The 22,224-nt window shown below is 42.9% G+C and overlaps 2 protein-coding genes across 3 annotated transcripts in view; one reads left to right on the top strand and one right to left on the bottom strand.

The window, feature by feature from the left end:
* Positions 1 to 13,989, top strand: part of LOC109874203 (arf-GAP with Rho-GAP domain, ANK repeat and PH domain-containing protein 1) — a 22,498-nt gene extending 8,509 nt beyond the window's left edge. Inside the window, exons 13-24 of one of the 2 annotated variants that reach the window (XM_031808757.1) lie at positions 1,179 to 1,361; positions 2,209 to 2,383; positions 2,655 to 2,723; positions 2,818 to 2,941; positions 3,065 to 3,164; positions 3,341 to 3,536; positions 3,655 to 3,700; positions 3,838 to 4,013; positions 4,144 to 4,353; positions 10,104 to 10,209; positions 10,305 to 10,452; positions 10,561 to 13,989. In XM_031808757.1, the coding sequence (XP_031664617.1) occupies positions 1,179 to 1,361; positions 2,209 to 2,383; positions 2,655 to 2,723; positions 2,818 to 2,941; positions 3,065 to 3,164; positions 3,341 to 3,536; positions 3,655 to 3,700; positions 3,838 to 4,013; positions 4,144 to 4,353; positions 10,104 to 10,209; positions 10,305 to 10,452; positions 10,561 to 10,614 (1,587 nt within the window). In that variant the 3' untranslated portion in view covers positions 10,615 to 13,989. The remainder of the gene's footprint in view (positions 1 to 1,178; positions 1,362 to 2,208; positions 2,384 to 2,654; positions 2,724 to 2,817; positions 2,942 to 3,064; positions 3,165 to 3,340; positions 3,537 to 3,654; positions 3,701 to 3,837; positions 4,014 to 4,143; positions 4,354 to 10,103; positions 10,210 to 10,304; positions 10,453 to 10,560) is intronic. The other variant, XM_020466019.2, reaches the window with a different exon arrangement.
* On the bottom strand, positions 13,990 to 22,224 carry ik (IK cytokine). Its single transcript, XM_020465823.1, has 19 exons — positions 22,050 to 22,224; positions 21,433 to 21,499; positions 21,105 to 21,203; positions 20,907 to 20,966; positions 20,604 to 20,771; positions 20,391 to 20,505; positions 19,677 to 19,747; positions 19,503 to 19,549; positions 19,245 to 19,408; positions 19,047 to 19,158; positions 18,876 to 18,924; positions 18,548 to 18,765; positions 18,353 to 18,428; positions 18,089 to 18,172; positions 17,905 to 17,962; positions 17,668 to 17,756; positions 17,397 to 17,505; positions 14,622 to 14,656; positions 13,990 to 14,261 (listed from the first exon to the last, which is right to left on the bottom strand). Exons 1-19 carry the CDS (start codon positions 22,078 to 22,080, stop codon positions 14,234 to 14,236), a joined length of 1,680 nt encoding a protein of 559 aa, XP_020321412.1. The 5' UTR covers positions 22,081 to 22,224; the 3' UTR covers positions 13,990 to 14,233.

Here is a 22,224-nt window from a genome sequence, read left to right as displayed (position 1 = left end):
GTGCTTAGGGTCGTTGTCCTGTTGGAAGGTGAACCTTCTCCCCAGTTTGAGGTCCTGAGCACTCTGGAGCAGGTTTTCAGCAAGGATCTCTCTGTACTTTGCTCCGTTCATCTTTCCCTTGATCCTGACTAGTGTCCCAGTTCCTGCCGTTGAAACACTTCCCCACAGCATGATGCTGCCACCACCATGCTTCACCGTAGGGAGGGTGCCAGGTTTCCTCCAGACGTCACGCATTCAGGGCAAAGAGTTCAATCTTGGTTTCATCAGACCAGAGAATCTTGTTTTTCATGGTCTGAAAGTCAATTAGGTGCCTTTTGGCAAACTCCAAGCGGGCTGTCATGTGCCTTTTACTGAGGAATGGCTTTCGTCTGGCCACTCTACCATAAAGGCCTGATTGGTGGAGTGCTGCAGAGATGGTCTTTCTGGAGGTTTCTCCTATCTCCACAAATTAACTCTGGAGCTCTGTCAGAGTGACCATCGGGTTCTTGGTCACTTGCCTGACCAAGGCCCTTCTCCCCCAATTGCTCAGTTTGGGCAGGCTGCCAGATCTAGGAAGAGTCTTGGTGGTTCCAAACTTCTTCCATTTAATTATGATGGAGGCCACTGTGTTATTGGGGTCCTTCAATGCTGCATACATTTGTTGGTACCTTTCCCTAGATCTGTGCCTCGACACAATCCTGTCTCGGAGCTCTACGGACAATTTCTTCGACTTCATGCCTTGGTTTTTGCTCTGACATGCACTGTCAACTGTATGACCTTATAAAGACAGGTGTGTGCCTTTCCAAATCATGTCAAATCAGTTGAATTTACCACAGGTGGACTTCTACAACCAAGTTGTAGAAACATCTCAAGGATGATCAATGGAAACAGGATGCACCTGACCTCAATTTCAAGTCTCATAGCAAAAGGACTAAATACTTATGTAAATAATATAAATCTGTTTTGAATTTCAACAATTTATTATTACTATTTTTTTGCTTTGTCATTATGGGGTATTGTGTATAATGAGTGTGTGTAATGAGGGGAAAACATATTTAATCAATTTTAGAATAAGGCTGTAACATAACAAAATGTGGTAAAAGGGAACGTGTCTGAATACTCGTATGTATAACCAAATACAGAAGTAAAGTAATGTGAAAATAGGCACTGCTAATAACTGTGTTCTCTTTCCTCCTTAGCTATTTGTCTATTATGGGAACAAAGCAGCCAATGATGTATGGGGTCACAATGTGCCGGGTGCAGAGCAGATCCTGCCAGACTCCTCTGTGGATCAGAGGGGGGACTTCATCAGGGCCAAGTACACCAAGGGCCGATACAGATTCACCCATCCTCTAGCCTCCAGCCAGAGACTGCTCAACCAGGTCAGCCAACGCCCCAGTCCTAACCACAGCCCCAACCCCAGTCCTAACCACAGCCCTAACCCCAGGTCTCAGTCCCAGCCCCAACCCCAGCCCCAACCCCAGGTCTAAGTCCCAGCCCCAGGTCTCAGCCCCTGCCCCTGCCCCAGTCTCAGCCCCTGCCCCAACTTCAGCCCGAACCTCAACCTCAGCCCCAACCCCAGGTCTCAGCCCCAACCCCAGGTCTCAGCCCCAACCCCAGGTCTCAGCCCCAACCCCAGGTCTCAGCCCCAACCCCAGGTCTCAGCCCCAACCCCAGTCTCAGCTCCAACCTCAGCCCCAACCCCAGGTCTCAGCCCCAACCTCAGGTCTCATCCCCTGCCTCAGCACCAACCCCAGCCCCAAACTCAGCCCAAATCCCAGCCCCAAACCCAGTCTCAGCCCCAACCCCAGCCCCAAACCCAGCCTCAGCCCAAATCCCAGCCCCAACCCCAGCCTCAGCCCCAACCCCAGCCTCAGCCCCAAACCCAGCCTCAGCCCAAAACCCAGCCTCAGCCCCAGTCTCAGCCCCAACCCCAAATCCAGCCCCAAACCCAGCCTCAGACCAAATCCCAGCCCCAATCCCAGCTTCAGCCCCTTTCTCAGACTACACTGCTGCTCTCAACCAGCAGAGGACAGTGTAGTTCATCTGGTTTTTGTTCAGATGCCTTCCTAACTTGTTATTACATGTATGCATCCTATTCTGATTCCTATCAATCCTCAAAGATAGGAAATTACACATAAACTCCCAGGGTCTGTACAGGACAGACTGTGCTGAATGATATGTGTTATTGGTTGTTATGACATCCTCCCTTCACCCTGTGTCCTCCAGAGGCTGTGTGAGGTGGTGTGTGGCCCTAATGTCCCAGAGACCATGTCATTGTTGTGCTCGGGGGCCCGGGTCCTGTGCCACTCAGGGGACTCTCAGTGCCCCACGCCCATCTCCCTGGCAGAGCGGGCTGGACAGGCCATGCAGACGGAGCTGCTCAGACACAACGAGTACACAGGTACTAATATCAGGGGTCCTCTAAGATCCACAGATACTGACTTCAGAGGTCCAGGCTCTAAGATCCAAAATATCTGATCTGATTGGTCGAAATTTGTGAAAACATTATCTGAATTTGTCTGACTGTGTAATTGCAGCCTAAGATCCACAGCACTGCTGTTGTTTTGTCTTTGCTTAGTCTCAACCTATCACTTTCATGATATCAGTCAGTACATCAAAATGTCTGTCTTGTTCATCATGCTTTCAAATATGTTTGTTTTTCTCTTTTACAGATGCCCCTGCCTATGTTCATCAGGTCACAGGGTCTCTGCTGGGCACCTCTGACCCTCCTTCTGCTGCAGGTACCCATATACTATGGGCATATCACAATAGCCTAAAAGCCTATCGTTTGATATAAAAGGCGACTTCTTAATGGGTGTAAAACTGTGTGCGCAGGAGAGGAGGAGCTCCATGGGAAGTTGGAGGAGGACCGCTTCCTGTTCTCCCAGGAGAATGACTCTGCAGCCTGTGATGTTCTGGACCTGAGGGAGGTCATCTCCATTTTCCACAGCTCCAACGGGTACTGCAACCTTATGACGTTAACATTGTGGGAGACATTTCATATCCATTTTTAAGATGTTATATGTTTTAATACGGTTTATAACATATGAGTGGGATTTGTTGATTTCCTCCTCCCCCACAGATCGACTCATGAGTTTGAAATGGTGACTCTGACGGACGAGTTGGTATGCAATGCTGACACTGAAGAGGGTCTACTGAATCACCTGCTTCATATTCTCAGGGTAATACAATAACAGCTGTGTGTTTATCAATCTGGGAGTATTAAGGACTGTGTTCCATACGCTGGATGATAAGAGACCTTTGTGTCAACTTTCCTGAGCAGAGAGTAGGCCTACAGATAACACAGATAGATATAGTAATGTGTGTTAAAACTAATCATATGTTCTCCCCCTACCAGGTGGTGTTGCCCGGGCCCATAGATGAGGAGGAGCTGGATGGGGTGTTTGCTGTGTCCCGGGTGTCTCTGAGGGAGGGAGGAGGCCTGCAGCACACTGAGGTCTGGGCAGTGCTCCGTGGAGGTCAGGTCCTCGTCTATCCTACTGACCAGCAGCGCCACAGAGAGAGGCTAACACTCAACCCTAAGACTCAATACAGTGAGTCACACCTCATTGTCTGCATGTTTACACAACATGATTTTTCTCTACATGCCTTGTGTAGAGGAGCAGAAGTATCATGATAAGGTAATATGACGGTGTTCTTTTCTGCCCACAGAGATAGATTCCTCTGAGAACACCATAGAGCTGGTCACTGGAGAGAGGTCAGCACCACAGGAACACTTTGTTATAACAAGTTGCATTCCATTGTACTTGATGTCATAGCAATGGTTCCCAAATGTATTTCAGCATCTGTCATTCAAAGGATGGTCTCAATGCATCTATCTCTTCTTCCTGCTAGAACCATGTCCATGCAGTTTGAACGAGACCACAGCTGTCAGTCCTGGCACAGCCTACTGAAACGGGCAGTGACCACAAAGAGGAAGCAGCGCCCATCACTGTACGAGCTGCCACCCAACGCCATTGGCAATGTGCCCCCTGCCATTGAGAGGTGTATCTCACACATCACACAATATGGTGAGTGTCGGCTACAAGCCATTTGAGACTGGAACAAGTATTGTAGTGATCTGGATAACCAGTTTCAGGCAGGAACATGAATTCTCACAACTGGTTAATCTGCTCTGCTCCTCTTCTGTCTCCCTTCCAGGCCTGAAGGTGGATGGACTTTACCGGCGCTGTGGCTTGGCCACTAAGGTCAGCAGTCTGGTGGAAGCCCTCAGCAGATCACCTAAAACTGCCCCTCTGGAGAAAGATGAACAGGGTCTCCTGGATGCTGCAGGGGCCCTGAAGCAGTATGTCCGCCAGCAGGTGGTGCTCATCCCTCAGACACAAAGGGAACTGTGGGTCAAGGCTGCAGGTACTGTCCTTTGCATCTTAAACAACCCCAGAGAGAATGTATTTCCTTGATTCCTCGTGTCCTCTCTTCTCAAAACCCATTGGATGAGGTCGGAATTCCCTCCCCTCTGACCTTCTCATTCATATTTTGTATGTTGTATAATATTTATTTTCTTCAATTTTATTTGTTTTTTTTTACCAGTTACAAACATACACAGTTGAAGTACACAGTTGAAGTTTACATATACCTTAGCCAAATACATTTAAACTCAGTTTTCCACAATTCCTGACATTTAATCGTAGTAAAAATGCCCTGTCTTATGTCAGTTAAGATCACCACTTTATTTTAAGAATGTGAAATATCAGAATAATAGTAGAGAGAATTATTTCAGCTTTCATTTCTTTCATCACATTCCCAGTTGGTCAGAAGTTTACATACTCAATTAGTATTTGGTAGAATTGCCTTTTACATTGTTTAGCTTGGGTCAAACATTTTGGGTAGCCTTCCACAAGTGTTCCACAATAAGTTGGGTGAAATTTGGCCCATTCCTCCTGACAGAGCTGGTGTAACTGAGTCAGGTTTGTAGGCCTCCTTGCTCGCACACGCTTTTTCAGTTCTGCCCACCAATTTTATATAGGATTGAGGTCAGGGCTTTGTGATGGCCTCTCCAATACCTTGACTTTGTTGTCTTTAAGCCATTTTGCCACAACTTTGGAAGTATGCTTGGGGTAATTGTCCATTTGGAAGATCCATTTGTGACCAAGCTTTAACTTCCTGACAGATGTCTTGAGATGTTGCTTCAATATATCCACATAATTTTCCTCCCTCATGATGCCATCTATTTTGTGAAGTGCACCAGTCCCTCCTGCAGCAAAGCACCCCCACAACATGATTCTGCCACCCCCATGCTTCACAGTTGGGATGGTGTTCTTCGGCTTGCAAGCCTACCCCTTTTTCCTCCAAACATAACGATGGTCATTATGGCCAAACAGTTCTATTTTTGTTTCATCAGACCAGAGGACATTTATCCAAAGTACAATCTTTGTCCCCATGTGCAGTTGCAAACCGTAGTCTTTTTTTATGGCGGTTTTGGAGCAGTGGCTTCTTTCTTGCTGAGCGGCCTTTCAGGATATGGTGATATAGGACTCATTTTATTGTGGATATAGATACTTTTGTACATGTTTCCTCCAGCGTCTTCACAAGGTCCTTTGCTGCTGTTCTGGGATTGATTTGCACTTTTCGCACCAAAGTACGTTCATCTCTAGGAGACAGAACGCGTCTTCTTCCTGAGCGGTATGACGGCTGCGTGGTCCCATGGTGTTTATACTTGCGTACTATTGTTTGTACATATGAATGTGGAAATTGCTCCCAAGGATGAACCAGACTTGTGTAGGTCTACAATTTGTTTTCTGAGGTCTTGGCTGATTTCTTTTGATTCCCCCATGATGTCAAGCAAAGAGGCACTGGGTTTGAAGGTAGGCCTTGAAATACATCCACAGGTACACCTCCAATTGACTCAAATGATGTCAATTAGCCTATCAGAAGCTTCTAAAGCCATGACATCATTTTCTGGAATTTTCCAAGCTGTTTAAAGGCAGTCAACTTATTATATGTAAACCTCTGACCCAGTGGAATTGTGATACCGTGAATTATAAGTGAAATAATCTGTCTGTAAACAATTGTTGAAAAAATGACTTGTCATGCACAAAGTTGATGTCCTAACCGACTTGCCAAAACTATAGTTTATTAACACGAAATTTGTGGAGTGGTTGAAAAACGAGTTTTAATGACTCCAACCTAAGTGTATGTAAACTTCCGACTTCAACTGTACATCTGAACAACAACTTACAGACGTACACAAACAATGACTACATCTCACCTGCCCAGACCCATATGTTCACACATCCCTAGTGCCTTCATTATTGTTTGCCACCAGTGGAGGAAAGAGAGGACCGTCCTCCAGTGAAGGAAAGAGAGGACCGTCCTCCAGTGAATTTCATAATAATAAAAATTGTGAAACATTTAAAAAGTTATCCTTTTTAGATACAACTATACTAAATATATTCACATCATCAAATAATTTATTAAAACACACTGTTTTGCAATGATGGTCTACAGTAGCCTCAACAGCACTCTGTAGGGTAGCACCATGGGTTAGCCAGAGGACAGCTAGCTTCTGTTCTCCTCTGGGTACATTAACTTCAATACAAAACCTAGGAGTCTCGTGGTTCTTACCCCCTTCCACAGTAATTATGATCACTTCCAGAGGACGTCCTCCAACCTATCAGAGCTCTTTCAGCATGAACTGACATGTTGTCCATCCAATCAAAGGATCAGAGAAGGAATCTAGTATTGAAAGCATAAGCTACAGCTTGCTAACACTGCAGTGCATAAAATGTGATGAGTAGTTGACTCAAAGAGAGAGAAAGACATTAGTTTAACAAATTCATTTCTTCTGAGAGAGAGAGAGAGAGAGCAAGAGATCTAGTTATTTCTTTTTTTTCACTTGCACTTACTTAGCTAGCAAATAGAGCTAGCTAGTTTAGCCTACTCAAACAGAGGGATGCTATGTTAGCTAGCAGGCTATGATTATCCAACGCGACACTGGAACTCTTCCAAGTCAAGGTAAGCTTTTAGTTTTACAAATTTAATGCCACCGGGGCCCACCGGTGTAACTGCTAAACTTACTGACTGTACTGCATGATCGTAGCAGGTTTACTACATTACTTTAGCTAATATGGTGACAATGATATAGGGGTTAGTGTTTATGTTATGAAGGTTTGGCTTAAAGTTTTTTTTTGCCTGGTCAGACAGCTGATGTGTTGTGCATTGAAGTCCACAAATGAATGGTAAAGGAAGGGAGGAGAGTGCGTAGATGCAAGGAGAAAACAACGAGCTGAGAGAACTGTGTTTACCTGTGGTCAAGGGGTGTATTCATTCCACCGATTCTGTTGAAAAAGGTTGTTCATAAATGGAAGCAAACAGAACGAAGCGGAGATAAATACCTGAATTTGTCCAATAGAAACACTTGTTTGCAACTGTTGGACTAATGATTACACCCTAGATCAGCTAGATGCTGGCAAGAGTGTGCAAGGTGTTATTGAATGTGTCACTGTCTCCACGTGTCGTTGTCTGTCAATTCAAACTCTCTCGACCTGTGCACTTACGTTGTAAACTTTCATTCATAGGCTAGGTTGTAGCAACATCATGTTAATAAGGAAAATTTGAGAATCATGTAGGAGCCTAAACCTATTGACGTTAAGTCACGTAGAGTAGGCCAGAAGGCTAAACTGGAACACCTAACCTCTATCAAAATAAAAAGATGGCAGAGCTGCAAAAGTTATTCTGTGCTTCAGGGTGTTTATTTACAGAGTGATTCCGGAAGAAAAACAGTACTGCCATCAAATGTATACCTTATGGGCCAGCTAAAAACAATGCTTCCTCATCCACAGCTCAATCCAAAATGCCTCTCCATGAACTGAAAGAGAGGCTCCTTTTGTAGGGATAGCCCCTCCCCTCAGAACAATTAACAATAATTAATTAAGTAATTATCTATTCAAACCAACATTTTCCATTTAACTAAACATACTAAAGTATATACATTGCAACACGTTTTTTATGAAACAATATCACAATATAACATTTACCAAATTACATCTCTACTGACAGTATCTTTAAATATGCCCATTTACATTAATGAACCATTCGGGACAGGCACAACAAAGTCAGCCCAATTCCCTTAGCTCGGGTCCTTATCCAGCATACCCGGAAGCTACAGAGATGGAGAGAGAGGAACAGAACAAACAAACAACACGCTCATCCATAACATCGTTAGGTATAATAAATATTGCTTATATTCAATATGAACACTTGTCTGTTTATTTCTTTATCCCACAACCGGTTACTGACGTAAGTGTGAAATGTATGTACTAAGAGAAGTTAACTTGTGTGTCGACCCACATTGTTAACTTATCTGATAACGGATCAGGGAGGAGTGATGAATTTGTGCGTGCGTTACAGTACCAAATGCTGCCAGTGACGGACTTCTACGTCACACGTTGAATTGAACAGGGTGAATGGAATAGGAATGACAGTATATGCTGTAATAGAAATAAGGCCAAAAATCTTAAACAGCACCGAACACCACTGTTTGCCACATGGCCTTAAATGGTACCAGTTTGTTTTTCTCGGTCACCCATACTATTTCAATAATAAATCAATAGATTTTTCCATTGGGTTAATGATGGAAGATTAATAAATTTCCATGTTTTTAGTGTACATGTTTTCAAGATGAGTGATAAGAGAATCGTCCAGCCCATTGGGTATCTCACCACACCCCCATATGACATGTCTTGAAATATGCAGACAGACGTATTAAATGTATGTTTACATTGTAAAACTTCTGACAGACAACTTTCTAGCTCCGCCCATAATTTTTTGACTTTATAGGATTTCCAGAAAGCATGGATTATTGAGTCATTGTTAGTTTTACACTTAAGACATGACTCTGCCGTTGTGCTGTTGAATTTGTGAATTTTGTCTCTTCTAAAAATAGAGACCTTATCATTAAATGGGTTTTGAAAAAATGGCGAGGAGAGAAGGATGCAAGAATGGAAGTCAGTGTCAACATTGCAGCCGACTTTAAAGGCGAGTCGAGAATGACTGTTCTACAAATCAACTTGCGTCATAAATAATTACTCAATGTTATTTGTAGATCAGTCAGTTGGTCACAATTTACCCATGATACATCTCGGCTTTGATGCTCACGAACACAACCAATGGCACAGTTTAGGGTCACTATGGACCAATGGAGGCTGCTGAGGGGAGGACGGCTCATAATAATGGGTGGAATGGCATCAAACGCATTGAAACCGTGTGTTTGATGTATTTGTTACCATTCCACTCATTTCCGCTCCAGCCATTACCACGATACCGTCCTCCCAATTAAGGTGCAACCAACCTCCTGTGGTATGGGCATATTTCATATATGAAACTCAGTCAGGCTTTCAACTTACTGTTGAGATATTTAAAAATGTTCTACTGCATTGGAAGTTTCTCTTCTTATGTCAGTCACTGACAGCTATTCATAACCTGTCAGAAATGTCCAGTTGATCAACTATCCCATGTCAGCTAACATAGTTTAGGTTAATGAACTAGCTTTCTAAGCCTTGTTGTTATCGTGTCCGGAAAGCCTTTTAGTTATCATGTCCAGAAAGCCTTGTAGTTATCATGTCCAGAAAGCCTTGTAGTTATCATGTCCAGAAAGCCTTGTAGTTATCATGTCCAGAAAGCCTTGTAGTTATCATGTCCAGAAAGCCTTGTAGTTATCATGTCCAGAAAGCCTTGTAGTTATCATGTCCAGAAAGCCTTGTAGTTATCATGTCCAGAAAGCCTTGTAGTTATCATGTCCAGATTACATGCCAAGGTTTTTTAAATTACATTTTGAGGTAATGTTTGAGTCACTCAGATGTATGAACACGCAACATAAGACATGGCAAAATGTGTCGAATTTCAGGAAATTAGCTTCTAAGCTGCACTATTTTCTCTCCGCTAACAAGAGGGGTGTGAACAGTTTGGGATCACGAGGTAGGGGTTTGTTACTATGTCGATTTTAAATTACAATATCTATCCAGATCTTTGCCACCTAGGAAATTTGTGTGACCGGATCTTCTCAAATAGTATTGGAGTAGCCCTGATCTAGATTAACAAGTTGTTCAATACAAGCCGTACTTTGAGTAATGGGGTTCTCATTCATTCCTGTGTCACCATAGCCCACACAGAAGAGAACCTTAGACTGGCTACCTACCGCAGACTCCTGAAGAAGCTGCCCCCTGACAACAGAATCACACTCAACGCCCTGTGTGGACACTTCTACATGTAAGAACAACACATGATCAATGATTGTAAGATTTTAACAGGGCAACAAAATGATCCTGCATGACTAATGCTCATCGTTGCCAACCTCTTTCTAGAGTTCAGCTGTACAGTGTAGAGAACCGTATGACAGCTCAGAACCTGGCGCTGGTGTTTGTCCCAACACTGTTCCAGGAGCTGGCCATGAACACAAACATGGTGCGCCTCACCAGAGAACTCATCATACACCACACACTCATCTTCCTGGTAAGACACTAAACTTCATCTCTTCTGTTGGGTCATGGAACATATGAAGCAGTGGAAGGTGTATGAGACTAACCTTTTATGCCTAACACCATGTATTGTATTCTACAGGGTAAAGAACAAGAGTCTGACATGGAGAATGAAGAACTCATAACAAAATTATAGAAAAACACATGTATATATTTGGCTTTGGCTGTCAAAGAAAGCTTATCTGGGAAAGATATATTTGGTTACATAGTGCCCCTAGTTACATAGTGTAGTTTTCACAACTTCTTTGAACTACACATTTAGGCCATGGACTGGATTAAACTTCTTTTTTCTGATATATTCATTTGGGGATTATTGTAATTTAGGTGATGGTAAAATAATAACAAACCAAGCTCAAATTGTATGTTGTTAGTGCCTTCAGAAAGTTTTCACACCTTTTGACTTTTTCCACATTTTGTTGTTGCAGCCAGAATTGAAAATAGATTGAATTGAGATTTGTTGTCCACTTTGACATTTTTTTTTAAATGTGTAAAACATTTAATGCTGAAATGTCTTGAGTCAATAAGTATTCATCCCCTCAGTTATGGCAAGCCTAAATATACTGACCAAAACTATAAACGCAACATGCAACAATTTCAAAGTAAATCAGTCAATTGAAATGAATGAATTAGGCCATAATCTATGGATTTCACATGCCTGGGAATACAGACATGCATCAATTGATCACAGATACCTTAAAATAAAGGTAGAGGCGTGGATCAGAAAACCAGTCAGTATCTGGTGTGATCACCATTTGCCTCATGCAGCGCAACACATCTCCTTTGCATAGAGTTGATCAGGCTGTTGATTGTGGCCTGTGGAATGTTGTCCCACTCCTCTTCAATGGTTGTGCAAAGTTGCTGGATATTGAAGGGAACTGGAACACACTGTCATACATCGATCCAGAGCATCCAAAACATTCTCAATGGGTGACATGTCTGGTGAGGTATGTAGGCCATGGTAGAACTGGGACATGTTCAGCTTCCAGGAATTGTGTACAGATCCTTGTGACATGGTGCCTGCATTATTATGCTGATAACAAGCTGAGTTTTACAGAGAATGCAGACTGTATTTTTTTTTTTGAAAGCAAGCCAACACCTGTTCTTAATCAGGAAATTAAAAGGGTTTGGGGTCAGCCAGGATGTTCTGGAGAGGGTGTACAGCAGCTTGGTGGAGAGCATCCTCACGTTCAATATGACAGTCTGGTATGTTAATCTGAGTATGAGGAGCAAAAGCAAACTGACCAGAATAGTACACACAGTCAGCAAAGTAATTGGTCGACCACATGCACACTTGAGCATTCTATTCCACAAGGCAACCAAAAGGAAGACACTGGCTGTCGTTGGCGACCCCTCCCACCCTCAGGTGGCGACCCCTCCCACCCTCTACACCCTCAGGTGGCGACCCCTCCCACCCTCAGTTCAAGAGACTTCCCTCTGGCCGGCTCTTCAGAATGCCCATGGCCAAGAAGAACATGTTCAAACATTCATTCCTTCCTTGTGCTGTTGGACTACTAAATACAAAATGAAAGGTATCGGAATATGTACTTATCTATCTAGTGCAGTTGGGACAGTGGTCATTTGAGTGAATGTATTAATGTCCTCAATGTTGTTAGTGTATGCAACATGATGGACTGACTGGTTTAAATGTGTATGATGTGATTATTTTAATGGAAGGTGATGCCAAAGACAAATGTCAAAGTTTTATTCTATTCTAAACATGAGGTGATGGTGGCGGTTGAATGGCACAATGGATCTCGTCACGGTATTTCTGCTTTCAAATTGCCATCGATAAAATGCCATTGTGTTCATTATCCGTAGCTTATGCCTGCCCGTACCATAATCCCACCTCCACCATGGGGCACTGGGGTTCACTAAGTTGACATCAGCAAACCGCTCGCCCACATGACGCCATACAGTCTATGGTTGTGAGGCCGGTTGGGCATAATTCTTTAAAACGAAAATGGGGGCAGCTTAAGGTATAGACATGAACATTAAATTCTCTGGCAACAGCTCTGGTGGACATTCCTGTAGTCTGCATGCCCCCTCAAAGCATCTGTGGTATTGTGTTGTGACAAAACTGCACATTTTAGTGGCCTTTTTGTCCCCAGCACCTGTGTAATGATCATGCTGTTGAATCAGCTTCTTGGCATGCCACACCTGACCGGGAGATGGATTATCTTAGCAAAGTAGAAATGCTCACTAACAGGGATGTAAACAATTCTGTGTACAACATTTGAGAATAAGTATTCTGTGCATATGGAACATTATTTCAACTCATGAAACATGGGACCAACACTTTTTACATGTTGGGTTTATTTTTGTTCAGGAGTACAAATGTAGTTAACAAGTCATAAGTTGCATGGACTCTGTGCAATAGTGTTTAACACTGACTACCTCATACCCAGATAATCGTAAGGCCCCTCAGTCAAGCAGTGAATTTCATACACAGATTCAACCACAAAGACCAGGGAGATTTTCCAATTCCTTGCAAAGGACACCTATATGTATAAAAATGTAAAAAGCAGACATATCCTTTTGAGCACGGTGAAGTTATTTACACTTTGGATGGTGTATCAATACACTGTCACTACAAAGACACAGGCGTCCTTCATAACTCAGATGAAGGAAACCGCTCAGTGATTTCACCATGAGGCCAAATGGTGACTTTTTAAAACGGTTTACAATTAATGGCTGTGAAACTGATGGAGCAACAGCGCTGTAGTTACTCCACAATACTAACCCAACAGAAACAAAAGCCTGTACAGAATTAGAATATTCCTTTTTGCAACAAGGCAATAAATGTGGCAAAGAACAAGTGAATTTATGTTTGGGGCTAATCCAATACCTTACAGAGCATCTCACGCCATATTTTCAAGGATAGTGGTGGCTGCATCATGGTTATGGGTACGCTTGTAATAGTTAAGGACTGGGGAGTTTCAAGACACAAAAAGTAAACGGAATAGAGATAAGCACAAGCAAAATCCTAGAGGAAAACTTGGTTCAGTCTGCTTTCCACCAGACACTGGGAGATTAACCTTTCAGCAGGACAATAACCTAAAACAAAGCCAAATCTACACTGGAGTTGCTTACCAAGACAGTGAATGTCCCTGAGTGGCTGAAGTAGTTGACTTAAATCTGCTTGTAAGTGTGTGGGAAGACCTGAAAATGGTTGTCTAACAATGATCATCCACCAATTTGACAGCACTTAAAGAATACATTTTTTTGTAAAACGTTGGACAATCCAGGTGCAGAAAGTTCTTTAGAAACTTCCCAGAAAGACTCACAGCTGTAATCGCTGCCAAAGGTGATTCTAACATGTATTGACTCAGGTGGTTGAATATTTATCTAAATGTTTCAATTTTTTTTATACAAATGTTAGAATTTTTCTACTTTGACAGTAGATTGTGAACCAAAAAAATCTACACTGTGTAGATCTACACTAACAAAATGTGGGAAAAGTCAAGTGTTTGTCGTATGACATTTCTTAGAAATAAAATGTATGACAAAGCAATGAACTTTTTCATTCTTATTTATTGGATGTTACCTAAGAGACATTGACAGTTTGTAAAAGCTGCATAACATTGTGCTCCAATTTCTCATTCATGGTTACATTTCCATGGTTACATGTCCAAGACAAAAAGATAAAGTAATCATAATACACAATCTAGTATTCCACAAAATACAAACAGGATTTTTAGCATACAATATATTGCAAGATTTTCAACATGTTCCAAATTATGTAAGATGGGAGAACATTAATACTTTGGCCTCTTCGGTTTCTCCCTGAAATAAAAAGTAAAATTAATATAGAGCAGTGGGAATTTAACATCATAATTGACAATCTACCATTTATGTTTGAGAATATTTTAGGCAGCATCTTGCATGATGCAGTATTTCTGGAGTGGAGAGATGAGGCAGTTGTACTTGAGACGTTTTCCTCCTTTTGGAGTGTGAGCAAAATGCAGGTCACTACTGTACAGCACAGTGAGCGGCTCTGACAAGTCTCTCATACCACCACCTTCCTATCATATACTGTCTGCTCTCAGTCCTCTCCCACCACCATCTTACTGTCTGTCTGCGCTGAGTCATGTACATTAACTGTAGGATGTCAGAAGGAAAACAGACTGAAGGAAATGTACTCACCCATCTGCCTCAGCCTTCTTCCTCTTCTCAATGATCTGTGGCAGACAAAACACATGATTAATAAAACAACCTTTCCTGGTTTATGTCTCAGTATACCCTGATAACTGTCACAACCCTGTTAACAGAGACATCAAACCATCCACTCACAACCCTGTTAACTTCACTAGGGTAGGGGGCAGCATTTGGAATTTTGGATGAAAAGCGTGCCCAAATGAAACTGCCTGCATAGGATATGCATATAATTAATAGATTTGGATAGAAAACTCTAAAGTTCCCAAAACTGTTAAAATAATGTCTGAGTATAACAGAGTTGATATGGCAGGCGAAAACCTGAGGGAAATCCATCCAGGAAGTGGGAAATATGAGGTTTGTAGTTTTAAGTGATTGCCCATACAATTTACTGTCTATGGGGTCAGATTGCACTTCCTAAGGCTTCCACTAGATGTCAAAAGTCTTTAGAACGTTTCAGGCTTCTACTATGAAGGGGGGGGGGAGAATAAGAGCTGTTTGAATCAGGGGTCTGGTTGAAAGCCTTTAGTTAAGTCATGTATGCGGCTGTGAGCACGAGCTCCGTTCCTTTTAATTTCTAAAGACAAAGGAATTGTCTGGTTGGAATATTATTGAAGATTTATGATAAAAACATTGTTTGACATGTTTCTACAAACTATTGGAACCATTTGGACTTTTTGTCTGGACTTAGTGCCCACGCATTGTGCATTTGGATTACTGGACTAAACGCAAACAAAAAGGGGGTATTTGGACATAAAGATGAACTTTATCAAACAAAACAAACATTTATTGTCTAACATGGAGACCTGGGAGTGCCATCAGATGAAGATCAAAGGTAAGTGATTCATTTTAATGCAATTTCTGACTTGTGAGCCCTCTCCTTGGCTGGAAAATGGCTGTATTGGTTTTTGTGGCTAGGTGCTGACCTAACATTCGCAAAGTGTGCTTTTGCCGTAAAGCCTTTTTGAAATCTGACACTGTGGTTGGATTTACAAGACGTTTATCTTTAAAATGGTTTATGATACTTGTATGTATGAGGAATTTTAAATATGGGACTTCTGTTTTGAATTTGACGCCCTGCAATTTCACTGGCTGTCGAGGTGGGATGCTACCATCCCACTTGTACCAGAGAGGTTAAGAGCCATTAAACCATCCACTCACAACCCTGCTAAGAGCCATTAAACCGTCCACACACAACCCTGCTAAGAGCCATTAAACCGTCCACTCACAACCCTGCTAAGAGCCATTAAACCGCCCACTCACAACCCTGTTAACTTCTTGGTGACAGGGGGGCAGTATTGAGTAGCTTGGCTGAATAAGGTGCCCAGAGTAAACTGCCTGCTACTCTGTCCTAGATGCTAATATATGCATATTATTAGTAGTATTGGATAGAAAAAAAACTGACTGATGTCTGGTGAAAACATGAGAAAAATCCAACCATGAAGTAGGAAATCTGAGGCTTGTAGTTTAACGCAACCCCTATTGTAGATACAGTGGGATATTGGTTATGTTGCACTTCCTAAGGCTTCCACTAGATGTCAACATTCTTTAGAACTTTGAGGATTCTACTGTGAAGTGGGACCGAATGAGAGAGGAATGAGTCAGGTGTCAGGCAGATTGCCACAGGGTCTGAGGCGCGGGCACGAGAGAGTTAGCTCTTGTTTCATTGCTTTTCTACAGGCATAGGAATTCTCCTGTTGGAACATTATTGAAGTTTTATGATAACATCCTAAAGATTGATTCTATACTTAGTTTGACAAGTCTCTACGGGCTGTAACGGAACTTTTAGTCCGACGTTCGGCGGGATCTGGACAAGCTTTTGGATTTGTTTACCATCCGCCCTAACAAAAGAAGGTATTTGTACATAAATGATAAACATTATCGAACAAAACAAACATTTACTGTGGAACTGCGATTCCTGGGAGTGCATTCTGATGAAGATCAAAGGTAAGTGAATATTTAATGCCATTTCTGACTAATGTCGACCACCCAATATGGCGGATATCTTTTTGGCTGCTTTGTTGTCTGAACGCTAGACGACTCAGATTATTGCATGGTTTGCTTTTTCCGTAAAGTTTTTTTGAAATCTGACACAGCGGTTGCATTAAGGAGAAGTATCTCTCTAATTCCATTTATAACAGTTGTATTTTCATCAACATTTATAATGAGTATTTCTGTAAATAGATGTGGCTCTCTGCACAATCACCGCATGTTTTAGAACTACTGAACGTAACGCGCCAATGTAAAATTAGATTTGTATAAATATGCACTTTATCGAACAAAACATACATGTATTGTGTAACATGACGTCCTATGAGTGCCATCTCATGAAGATCAAAGGTTAGTGATTAATTTTACCTCTGTGCTTTTTGTGACTCCTCTCTTTGGCTGGAAAAATGGCTGTGTTTTTCTGTGAGTTGGTGGTGACCTAACAATCGTTTGTGGTGCTTTCGCTGTAAAGAATTTTTGAAATCAGACACTGTGGCTGGATTAACGAGAAGTATATCTTTAAAATGGTGTAAAATACTTGTATACTTAAGGAATTTTAATTATGAGATTTGTTGTTTTGAATTTTGCGCCCTGCATTTTCACTGGCGAGGTGGGACGCTACCGTCCCACATATCCCAGAGAGGTTGGCAGAGCCATTAAACCATCCACTCACAACCCTGCTAAGAGCCATTAAACCGTCCACTCACAACCCTGTTAAGAGCTATTAAAGCACCCACTCACAACCCTGTTAACAGAGCCATTAAACCATCCACTCACAGCACTGATCTTCTTCCACTGCCTGTCCAGCTCTGCCTTCTCATTGGTCTCCTTGAAGCGGCGAGTCTTCCTCCCCTCAGACATCTTGATGCCATACTGGAAAGCAGCCCTGAAAGGACAAACAGTTTGTCCGCAATTAATATTGAATTACCTGGCCCAATTAAAAGCCTTTCATAGAAATGCCAAGGAATCGAATGATGTGTGCTATAATGAACGTATGAAACAAGGGATTCCAGGTTCATTGTTGAGACAAAGCGCTAAGATAACCTACTTTGGCAGAGCCTCCTTGTTGTTCATGTATTCACTGTATTCATCCTGAGTGTCAAAGTCCCAGCGACCAAGAGGACCCTTCTTGTTACCCTATAGAGGTCAGAGACAAAAACGGAGGTCAAAAGTATGTCAACCACACCACAACTAACTGTCACATGACTAGAAAGACATGATGGCAGACTATCAACCCAAAGGTCTATCTAGGAGGGGACTAAGGATTAAAAGATGAAGCACCAACCTGGTCCATCTTGGTGTAGTCCACCTCTTCATCACTGTCCACAGCCAAGTCGTCCATACTGAGAACAGAGAGAGAACGCCCATATCACACAGGTACACACACTACAGCAAATTACCTGGTATATTAAGCCCAGTGTCCACCCTACTTAAGTACAGTGATGTGACGGATGAATCGGGGGACTCACGTAGCTGGGTAACACTCAGCATAGCTGTTGGACATGCCAAAGAAGTCTCCGAGCTTCTCCTCTTTACGGCCACGTGACCCAGCAGTAGCTCGCAGTTAAGGAGGCCAGCGGACAAAACATGTCCCCTCTATCCAGTCTAAATACTGGGAATGAAGACACATGTCCCCTCTATCCAGTCTAAATACTGGGAATGAAGACATTGTCAAGTCTAGATATGTAAGCCAAGATAATGTGGCTCTCTGGCCCAAACAGTGAAAAGGATATGTTTCTCCTGGCCACTGGGGAGTTGCTGCAAACTTCTCATTGATCAGCTTGATCTGGTCCTTCACTGATCCTGGACCTGTATGGTCCGAAGAGGATAGACAGGCCAGAGGTCAGAATGTGTAATTGGGTTGAATGGGGATCAATAATACATTTTAAAAAGAGCATGTTATTTGTATGATATGGTTGATGAATTACCTGTCTCAGTCTCCACGGTCTCATCGTCATCTGCTCTGGGCTTCTCGAAGTAGCTGTGGCGTCTCTTTTCTTCCTCCTTGTCTCTTTCTCTCTCCCTCTCCCGCTCCCTCTCTCTGTCCCGCTCCCGGTCCCTCTCTTTCTCCCGGTAGCGTTCCTTCTCCTTGTCCCGGATGGCCTTGGAGGTAGATGGGGCGTAGTCCCCGATGTCATCGAAGATGCTGTTAGGATGGAGAAAGGAATGGTTCAAGTTCAATGGGAACAACAGATCTCCAAAGAAACAGAAAGTGTTTAACTGAAAACTGCCTTTATGGAAAGCAATAACACTGACCTTACGTCTGCCTCTGGTCCTGGAACTTTCTTCTCATCAATTTTCACCCCTGTAAGAAGAAACCACTGGAAATCACTTAATTGTGAACTGTAGATAAACAAACGGATGCCATGAAAAAAGGGGTAGGTATCAGTATCCAGTTGTGAACCAATCAAAGTCATTAAGGCCAACCTCCTTTTTCCTTCTTCTTCATCTTCTTGTTGCGGGTCCCTTGTCGCAGGTAGGACAGGATCTGGGTCAGCTTGCTGATGACAATGTCGTTGGTGGTGAGAGTTGTCTGAGCCTGAAGAGAGAAAAGTTATGCATACCTCTATATAAACCATGACTAATAGACATTCTATGTTATTGTGGTCTGCAGTGCAGTCGGACCTCCATGGTGGGGCAGTCGGCCTTGCTGCGGATCAGTGTGGTGGGGATGTCGGTGTCTGCGTACTCATCCTCCAGGTCCACTACGTATGCCATACGGCCGGGCAGGAACAGCTCATTCCTCTCAAACTGGCGGCCCTTGAACATGATCCGGTAGATATTCCTTCCTGAGGGTGGAGCAGAAAGACAGTCAACACCACCAACCAACTGGAGTGATTTACCTTTACATGGGCTCAAATTCCAGTAGATAAGGACTATTACCTAGACGTGTCTTGAACTCTATTTTCTCCTCTGGTTCAATCTCTTTCCTGGAGGAAAGAATACAGGTTAATTTCTCTGGAATGAGGACACTGGAGAGCTCGTTCAGGATAAAAATAACGTTCTATGCTATGAGAAAATAATGATGAAGAGTGGGGAAAATATGAATACACATACTTGACTTCCTTTGTTACTTTTTCAATCATATCTTCCTCCTCCTTCTCCTTGCTGGTGATCTCAGCACGTACCTGCAAGTAGACAAGCATGATATCCATGTCAACTATTTCCTGTAGGTCGACACAGTCCCTTGCTTGTTCCATTATATGGCACAGCAGAGGATGTTTTCTTCACCTCTTGGTCTACACTGCAGGAGTGATAGAACAGGGTGACCTACTTTGCATTTTCACTCTTTTCAGCGAGGGAGAGAGCAATGACAGTGTGTCCCATTGGAACAGCCAAGGAATTAGCATCCCTTAGCTTCAGCATACTTCAAACCAGATATCTTCTACAATATAGATGGCATTCTACAACTACTACATGACTGTTACTGATCATCTGAGCTCAAGCATCTTCAGATTCGTTCATTTTAGGTTAAAATGCTATTCTTTTACCCCCCTTTTTTCTAAAACGTGACTCAAGTTTTATTGACAGGTCCAGGTTAAACATGTAGATAAGGGAGACAGTAAGAGGGATAAAGCTCAGGAAGTGACTGGTGGAAAGGGAATGAAATCACTGCCCTTAGGGGCATTTTGGTCAGGGGGCAGCAGAACTACCACTAGACCAGCTCCCCAGAACTTGAAACGCTATTCTAATGGCAAAGACCAAGAATCTGGGCAGGAAGCTTCTGTTTATTAATGAACCCTAGCATCATGAAAAGGACAATAGACTGACCTTCTGCAAAAGGGCAAAATCCAACCCTTTCACCAAGTGAGTGTGTTCCATGTCACCACCCAAGAACTTAGATTCTTGGATCATCTGCCGTCTCTTCTCAGCTGCTGAATTATCCCTGTCGACACAATACATCACCATGAACATTCATACAGAACACATCCATACACCATCACTCCCAGTGGGGAGTAGACCGTAGCATTATGGGAAACTCACGCCTCGGCTGTGGGCCCCACTGCTCTGTAATTGGCTGTTGTGCTGATGAGCTCTGTCTCCTCATAGTCCTTGTTGACGCCATCACGACGCTCCCGGGCACGGTCACGATACTTCTCAGCTAACTCCCGCTCCCTCTCCACTTCCTGCTGACGCAGCTTGGCGTAATAACTTATAGGGGTAGCAGAGGGCAAAGGTCAGTTGGTGACAGCTGAGAGACCTCTGGCAGTGTGACAACAAACATTCCGTTTAATCAAATTATAAGACAGTTATTATAGGCTCTGCCACCCTTAATGAAAGAATCACCTTTTCTTCTTCCGTCTACGGGCTGCAGGATCATCCTCTTCGCTGTAGTCCCGGGGCATCCTGTAAAAAAGCTCATTCAGTTCTAGAAGTGTTGATTCATAAGACTGTGTACTTGGACTTAATCCCCAAATCTGCCATTTCATTAATATATTTGTGATCCAACAGACTACTCTATGGCACTGTAAATCCATCACTCACTCATGATGTCTGGAGGATTTGGAGGATGGGGGAGCTGACGAGGGCGTGGCACGAGGGGTCATCAAAAGTTTACGGAAGTCCTCATTTGTCAGCTTGGACCTGAAAAAAAAGGCGAGGGGAGGTTAAGTCGCACAGTATGTGTAGTCTTGGAAGACTTTCAGCCCATTCGTACTCGTCCAAAATGTACGGCGAACCAATCAAAACATCTCAGACATATTCAATAAGTGTCATCACACTGGGTCCTCTGTTCTCATGACCCAAAGGCTGATGTGGTGACCAAATGTGTTGTCATGCAAATACTGTAAACGGCAACAAAAGCCTCACTTACTGAAGTGCTGACCGGTGGTCCTCCACCTCATGCCCATCCGGAGCCAGAGGGTTGGAGAACGACTCCGCTGTAAAATAAAGAAGTTAGTACCTGCGGACGCCATTTTCCCGGGGAGAACTGGCAACTGTGCCAATTGGAGCGCGCTTCACTTTGACTGCATCGAATGAGGTTAACTTGTACTAAATAATTAATACGTGGTTGACGCCACTGCAGTAAAACACCAATTAGCTAAGAGTTCACAAATGGCTATCAAAATAGACATATTGAGCAGTTATACATATAAAATGAGGTAATTGAGAGGTTACTTTTTCTTTGCACGATGGCCAAACAGTGGCTACTCAGACAGGCTATTTAACAGCAGCTAGTTAGTTAGCTACCTATCATAGCTTGCTAACTAACAAACACCCCTAGCTAGTTAGTTACGGTTGTCTTTTGAGTCTGGAAATATGAATCCATATAGCTATATACATTGCTAATGCAACGTGTAAACGTAATATTCAGTAACGTTAGCTGCACAGACAAATGGGGAAAGTTATCATTAGCGAACATCAGCTATCTTTGTTAGTTGGCTAGCTAGCTGACGTTAGCTCACACAATGCCAAATAAATTAAACTTACTCTCTCGTTCTCCTCGTTCTCGTTCCGGCATGTTGAAAGAAGTTGGTCTCACTCAAGTAAAACTAAAAGTTTGCGATCAACTATTGCTAGATTTATAACCTAACTATGTTGTTGATGGTGATGTGTGCTGCTGTGAAAACGGAAATGACAGTCAACCTTCGATTGGTATGGTCTT

The sequence above is a fragment of the Oncorhynchus kisutch genome, linkage group LG29 (assembly GCF_002021735.2).
Source record: "Oncorhynchus kisutch isolate 150728-3 linkage group LG29, Okis_V2, whole genome shotgun sequence".
Lineage (NCBI taxonomy): Eukaryota > Metazoa > Chordata > Actinopteri > Salmoniformes > Salmonidae > Oncorhynchus > Oncorhynchus kisutch.
Note: the sequence above shows the minus strand (reverse complement) of the source record. Positions and strands in the feature narration are given on the sequence as shown.